General features: G+C 53.3%; 1 protein-coding gene across 1 annotated transcript in view; it reads left to right on the top strand.

The window, feature by feature from the left end:
- Nucleotides 1-7,500, top strand: part of myt1la (myelin transcription factor 1-like, a) — a 34,770-nt gene that overhangs the window by 9,731 nt on the left and 17,539 nt on the right. Inside the window, exons 7-12 of the mRNA XM_030345114.1 lie at nucleotides 56-713; nucleotides 1,308-1,732; nucleotides 2,522-2,656; nucleotides 4,916-5,006; nucleotides 6,043-6,156; nucleotides 7,043-7,266. Of these exons, the coding sequence (XP_030200974.1) occupies nucleotides 56-713; nucleotides 1,308-1,732; nucleotides 2,522-2,656; nucleotides 4,916-5,006; nucleotides 6,043-6,156; nucleotides 7,043-7,266 (1,647 nt within the window). The remainder of the gene's footprint in view (nucleotides 1-55; nucleotides 714-1,307; nucleotides 1,733-2,521; nucleotides 2,657-4,915; nucleotides 5,007-6,042; nucleotides 6,157-7,042; nucleotides 7,267-7,500) is intronic.

The following is a 7,500-nucleotide window of genomic DNA, read 5'->3' as shown; positions in this document are numbered from 1 at the left end:
CCTCTCTCCGTCTCCTCCTCCGTCGGACTGATGTCTCTCTGTTTTCCCATCGCAGCGCAGACCTGTTTCAAGCCCGGGACGTCGAAGCTGCTCTTGGGTCTGAAGGACCAGGACCTCCTCGGTCAGAGGAGCCAGGACCTGCTGGGGCCCCCGGCCGTCGGCGGAGAGGACTACGAGGACTACGACCAGCTGGTGGCCAAGTCTCTGCTGAACCTGGGGAAGATCGCGGAGGACGCCGTCTACCACGCCACCACCGAGTCGGAGGGCAACACCAGCTCCTCCAACAGCGGGGGGGAGGAGGAGGAGGAGGACGAGGACGAGGAGGAGGAGGGCAGCGAGGCCGGGGAGAGGAAGGGCGCCCTGGGCGTGGACCTGGACAGCGACGTCGTCCGGGAGACGGTGGACTCCCTGAAGCTCCTGGCTCAGGGCCACGGCGCCCTGCCGCCCGAGGACGGCTACCCAGAAGGCAGTGCGGCTGCGTCGGCGGGCGTGGAGCGCGGCCAGGAGCACAGCAGGAGCCACCGGAGGACGGGCCGGGCGGGGCGAGGGGCGGAGGGCGGCGAGGAGGTGTCCATCAGCAGCCTGGAGTGTCTGAGGACCCAGTGCTTTGACCTGGCCCGCAAGCTGAGCGAGAGCCCCCCCCGAGACCGGCAGCACCACCACCACCACCACCACCACCACCACCCCATGACCCCCAGCCACCACCTGTCCAGGTAGGAGGAGGCGCGGGGGGGCTGGGGCTGAGCTCAGAGGGGTTCGGGTTACCAGGACGACAGGGAGCAGAGGAGATGAGCCTGGGAGAGACAGCCTGACGTTTACTCACCTGCTCTTCCGTCTACTTCTCCTACACCTCTCCTCCTCCCATCTCGTCTTCCCCTCCTCCCTCTCTCCTCTCTCCTCTCCCCTCCTCCCTCTCTCCTCCTACCTTTGCTCTCATCGCCTCCTCCCATCCTCCCCTCTCTCCTCCCTCATCTCCTCCTCCCCCTCCCCTCCTCCCCTCCTCCCCTCCACCCCCTCCCCTCCTCCCTCTCCTCTCCCCTCTCTCCTCCCCTCTCTTCTCCTCCCCCTCCCCTCTCCCCTCCTCCCCCTCCCCTTCTCCCCCTCCCCTCCCCTCTCTCCTCCTCCCCTCCTCCCTCTCTCCTCCTCCCCCTCCCCTCCTCCCTCTCCTCTCCCCTCTCCCCCCCTCCCCTCTCCCCCCCTCCCCTCTCTCCTCCTCCCCCTCCCCTCTCTCCTCCTCCCCCTCCCCTCTCCTCTCCCCTCTCCCCTCCTCCCCTCTCTCCTCCTCCCCCTCCCCTCCTCCCCCTCAGGTATGAGAGCTGCCACCAGGAGGAGTCCAGCCGGGAGAGGAGCTACTCCGACATGGTGGGCCTGATGAGGATGGAGGAGCCGGCGGGGGAGCCGCTGAGCCCGGTGTCCCGCGGGGGGGGGTACCCCGGCAGCGGGTCCCAGGACGGGGACGAGGACACCACCTCCGTGGCCTCGGAGCGCTCGGACGAGGCCTTCGACATGACCAAGGGGAACCTGTCGCTGCTGGAGAAGGCCATCGCCATGGAGTCGGAGCGCGCCAAGGTGATGAGGGACCGCACGCTGCCGGAGCACGGGGGCCGGGGCGGCCGCGACCATCACCACCCTCGCCACGGCAACCACAGCCCCCGGCACGGCCACGGCCTGGAGGAGAGGCGCTCCAAGATGCATCACCACGGCGACGGCTTGAAGAGGAGCTACTACAAAGGTGTGGCCGGATCGTTATGCTTAGCTACATGCTACTGTTGTAGCAAGCCCATTCTAGCTTAGCTACATGCTACTGTTGTACTAAGACCCTGCTATCTTAGCTACATGCTACTGTTGTAGCAAGCCCAGACTAGCTTAGCTACATGCTACTGTTGTACTAAGACCCTGCTAGCTTAGCTACATGCTACTGTTGTAGCAAGCCCAGACTAGCTTAGCTACATGCTACTGTTGTAGCAAGCTCATTCTAGCTTAGCTACATCCTACTTTTGTACTAAAATCCTGCTAGCTTAGCTACATGCTACTGTTATACTAAGCCCATGCTAGCTTAGTTACATGCTACTGTTGTACTAAGACCATTCTAGCTTAGCAACATTCTACTGCTGTACTAAGCCCGTACTAACTTAGCTACATGCTTCTGTTGTAGCAAGGTCATGGTAGCTTAGCTACATGCTGTTGTTGTCCCTTGCCCATGCTAGCTTAACTACATGCTACTGTTGTACTAATGTTTTAGAGCAGTTCGCTGTTCTGTAACATAGACCCTCTCTGCTAGAACCTCTCTCCTGGCATGACTGTTGTGATATAAACACTATGAGGTTATTATATCGGCTATATGGGTATATTGTAGTGAGAGACCATGCTGTATGTATGTTCACTATGGTGTGCCTGTAGGAGTCAGTGTTACAACACTACCACTGTAACCCAAGCGTGGTCCATAGAGTGTGTTGAGAGTATCATGTGATCCCCCCCCCCCCCCCCCCCCCCCCCTCCCACACACACACACACACCCTAGACTCCTCTAGGTCAGAGAAGAAGGAGAGCAAGTGTCCGACCCCGGGCTGCGACGGGACGGGTCACGTGACCGGCCTCTACCCCCACCATCGCAGCCTGTCTGGATGTCCCCACAAAGACCGGGTCCCGCCTGAGAGTAAGGAGCCGCCGCTCGGGCTTGGTCCCCCTATCAGCCTGGGTTTACAGGGACCTGGTCCCCCTATCATCCTGGGTTTACAGGGACCTGGCCCCCCTATCAGCCTGGGTTTACAGGGACCTGGTCCCCCTATCAGCCTGGGTTTACAGGGACCTGGTCCCCCTATCAGCCTGGGTTCACAGGGACCTGGTCCCCCTATCATCCTGGGTTTACAGGGACCTGGTCCCCCTATCATCCTGGGTTTACAGGGACCTGGCCCCCCTATCAGCCTGGGTTTACAGGGACCTGGTCCCCCTATCAGCCTGGGTTTACAGGGACCTGGCCCACTTATCAGCCTGGGTTTACAGGGACCTGGTCCCCCTATCAGCCTGGGTTTACAGGGACCTGGTCCCCCTATCAGCCTGAGTTTACAGGGACCTGGTCCCCCGATCAGCCTGGGTTTACAGGGACCTGGTCCCCCTATCAGCCTGGGTTTACAGGGACCTGGTCCCCCTATCAGCCTGGGTTTACAGGGACCGGGTCCACCTATCAGCCTGGGTTAACAGGGACCGGGTCCCGCCTGAGAGTAAGAGCCCACCACTCGTCCAATCAGCCTTGGTTTACAGGGACCCTGTGTCCCTGTGCACACATCCATCCGCTCAGAATGAGTTTACAGGGACCTGGTGTCCCCGTGAATAAATCCACCGAGCCTGGGTTCACAATGACCACATGTCCCTGTACACACAACCATCCGCTCAGCATGGGTTTACAGGGACCTAATGACCAGTGAATACGTCAACCTATTCAGCCTGGATTTCTAAAGACCTGTCCCTGTAAACCCATCAATCCACCAAACATGGAGTCCACACCCGCTGTCCCTTCAAACAAGTAAGCAGCTCTCCAGCATCACGTTCACCAGAGGAAATGTTGGAATACTATCCCCTGATGTCTAAAGGGTAGCTATTCTACCAGCAGGGGGGGGGGGGGGGGGCAGCTTAGCCACCACCAAGTCTATTCAAAAGTGGGAGTCCCCCCCCAGATGTACCGTGGACAGACTAGTCTGCTAAGCTGGTCTGGTCCACTGGTGGGCTGCCTGACTGGTTGAAGTGGTTCCAGTGTGGGGATGGGGTTGGCTGGGGTTGTGCTCAGTGTGCATGTTTGTCTATTCGCTGTTGGCTAGCAGGCCAACCCCGGAATGATGTGTCACTAGCATCCATGTTTCAGTAGCTGAGCCTCAGTGGAATACACTGCTCAGTAAAGAAATACGGTCAGATGCGGACATTTGATGAAGGGACCTTCAGGTTGTTGTGTGAGAGATAGTGCTAACCTGTTACTGTTCTAGCAGGCCTATGCTAGCTTTGCTACATGCTACTGTTGTACTAAGACCCTGCTAGCTTAGCTACATGCTACTGTTGTACTAAGACCCTGCTAGCTTAGTTACATGTTACTGTTGTAGCAAGCCCAGACTAGCTTAGCTACATTCTACTGCTGTACTAAGCCTGTGCTAACTTAGCTAAATTCTACTGCTGTACTAAACCCATGCTAGCATAGCTACATGCTACTGTGGTACTAAACCCTTGTTAGCATAGCTACATGCTATTTGTTTCCTAAACCCATGCTAGCATAGCTACATGCTACTGCTGTACTAGGAGATTAAGCTAGCTGAGCTACATGGTACTTCTTCTGGACTCTGCTGATCTGCTGGGGCCTCTGCTGGGCTCAGGCCCTGGGCTAGGGGGTCTCCCTGTTAGCATTGTGCTAAGCACGCTGAACTCAATGTTGAAGAACGCATGGACCGGGGCTCAATGCCTCTATACTGAGTCTTCAAACCCCATGTTCTGTGTGTGAGCCTGATCGGTGGACTACTTCAGAATACAATGAGCATGTTGCATTCAGAAATATTCCAAGAGCTGGTATTGAGTTCTGTGCACATCAGTCCGACCTCTGCACGCTCCGGATGTGGCAGAACGCACGAGGTTCTGATCTTTGATGCCGCTCATGAATACGGTTGTAACACAGTCCCACGCCGGCGTCAAACGTACATCTGCTCTTCCTCCTCCTCCTCCTCCTCCTCCTCCTCCTCCGTCACCCCATGGTTCCACCCTCATCGACACGGTTCTCCTCCACCTTCATCAGAACCTGCCTCATCCTCTGTGTGGAACACCGGGACGCGGTCCTGGTTGTCATGGCTACGCTGCATGGCTGCATGGTCCCCGTCGCGGGGCAGAAGTAACCCTCACGTAACCCTGCTGTCTCTCTCGCCCCCCCCTGCTGCCTAAGTCCTGGCCATGTATGAGAATGTGCTCAAGTGTCCTACGCCCGGCTGCTCCGGACGCGGTCACGTCAATAGCAACAGGAACTCCCACCGCAGGTGAGTCCCCAGAGAGACAGACAGGCTGAGGGGCACGGAGGGAGAGGGAGACAGGCAGACAGGGCGGGAGACAGACGGGCTGAGAGGCAGGGAGACAGGTAGTCAGACAGGGAGGGAGACAGACAGGCTGAGAGGCAGACACAGAGACAGACAGACAGACTTTCAGAGAGACAGACAGGCAGGCAGACAGACAGATAGACAGACAGACAGACAGGGAGGGAGGGAGGGAGGGAGGGAGGGAGGGAGGGAGGGAGACAGACAGAAAGACTGACAGGCAGATAGACAGACAGAGGGACGGACAGACAGACAGACTGTGTTAGCATCAGAGGAAACATTAGCTAGCAGGTTGTCATAGAAACAGCGAGACACCGACCCTGTACTGCATGTCAGTCCGTGGGAGAGGAGAGATAGTCTGAGCGACAAACCAATCCTCCAATCATCCAGCAGCAACATGCTGGTCCCGCCTCCAACTCCCAGATGATGATAAAACCTGTTTCACCTTTTAAAACATCATTTAACTTTGCTTTTTAACCATGTGTGTTGTGATCTTTTTTTCTTTGGATTTTATTTTATGGCATTGTAATATTTATATTTAGTCTGTGTGAATATTTATGTGTTTTTTTATTGCTGTCATTGTAAATACATTTGTATATTTGATTTGAAATTTATATATGTATATATGTATTATGCATGTTTATTTTTTCATGTATGAATGTTTGTACATTTGTTGGTTCACCGGTGGAGTGTTGAGTTTGTGTATAAAGATAAGTATCTAATGTTTTCTCCATTTAAATCTATATTCTCTTTTTGATGTTATTCTTTAAATTCATACTCTTGTTTTTCCCTATTGTGTGTGTGTGTGTGTGTGTGTGTGCGTGTGTGTGTGTGTGTGTGTGTGTGCGCGCGCGCGCGTGTGTGTGTGTGTGTGTGTGTGTGTGTGTGTGTGTGTGTGTGTGTGTGTGTGTGTGTGTGTGTGTGAGTGAATGAGTGCATGTTTGTGTATTTTAACGGTGCTGTCTTCTGATTGGTCCGCCAGTCTTTCCGGGTGTCCAATCGCTGCTGCTGAGAAGATCGCCAAGGTCCACGAGAAGAGCAGCAACTTGAGTGACAGCAGCTCAAAGTCCAATCAGGCATCAGACCGCGTGCTGAGGTACTGCTCACTAGAGTAAAGTGGAGTTTAGTTGATTGTAGAAGAGTACTGTATGATGTGTTATAGTAGGGTACAGTAGAGTATATAATGGTATGGTGGGAAGAGTACATGGAGTGCAACACCTTGGATTACACAGGTAGGCAGAGTATGGTTGGAAGAGTATAGAAAACTGTCTTAGTATGGTAGAGTATTGTTTCTTAAGTATGTCCTAACAGTATAGTAGAGTATGTCAGAGTATACTAGAGAATAGTAGAGTATAGTCGAGTATAGTAGAACAAAGCAGAGTACCAGAATATGGCAGAATAAAGTAGAGTATGGTATACTAGAGTATAGTAGAGTATCAGAGTATAGTATAGCAGAGTAGAGTATAGTAGAGTATCAGAGTATAGTGGAGTAGACTAGAGTATAGTAGAGTATCAGAGTATAGTATAGTAGAGTATAGTATAGTAGAGTATCAGAGTATAGTAGAGTATAGTAGTAGAGTATAGTAGAGTATCAGAGTATAGTAGAGTATAGTATAATAGAGTATAGTATAGTAGAGTAGAGTATAGTAGAGTAGAGTATAGTATAGTAGAGTATCAGAGTATAGTAGAGTATAGTAGAGTATAGTAGTAGAGTATAGTAGAGTATCAGAGTAGAGTATAGTATAGTAGAGTATAGTATAGTATAGTAGAGTATAGTATAGTAGAGTATAGTAGAGTGTAGTATAGTAGAGTATAGTATAGTAGAGTATAGTAGAGTATAGTATAGTAGAGTATAGTAGAGAATAGTATAGTAGAGTAGAGTATAGTATAGTAGAGTAGAGTATAGTATAGTATAGTAGAGTAGAGTATAGTATAGTAGAGTAAAGCAGGGTACCAGAGTATAGTGTGTCTGTGGTCCCCAGGCCCATGTGCTTCGTGAAGCAGCTGGAGATCCCGCAGTACGGCTGTAAGAACAACGTGCCGACCAGCACGCCGCGCTCCAACCTGGCCAAGGAGCTGGAGAAGTACTCCAAGACCAGCTACGAGTACGGCTCCTACGACGGCCAGCACCCCGTCTACGGCAAGAGGCAGGGCCTGCCGTCCCGCTCGCACCACGGCCGCGACGCCTCGCCCAAGGCCTACGACGGTAACCGACTGTACTCTGTACTGTCTAACCCCTACCTGCTCCTTAATGACCTGTCTCTGTACTGTCTAACCCCTACCTGCTCCTTAATGACCTGTCTCTGTACTGTCTAACTCCTACCTGCTCCTTAATGACCTGTCTCTGTACTGTCTAACCCCTACCTGCTCCTTAATGACCTGTCTCTGTACTGTCTAACCCCTACCTGCTCCTTAATGACCTGTCTCTGTACTGTCTAAC

This window comes from Gadus morhua, chromosome 21 (assembly GCF_902167405.1).
Source record: "Gadus morhua chromosome 21, gadMor3.0, whole genome shotgun sequence".
In the NCBI taxonomy this organism is placed as follows: domain Eukaryota; kingdom Metazoa; phylum Chordata; class Actinopteri; order Gadiformes; family Gadidae; genus Gadus; species Gadus morhua.
The sequence above is the reverse complement of the archived record's forward strand: the minus strand, read 5'-3'. Positions and strand labels throughout refer to the sequence as shown.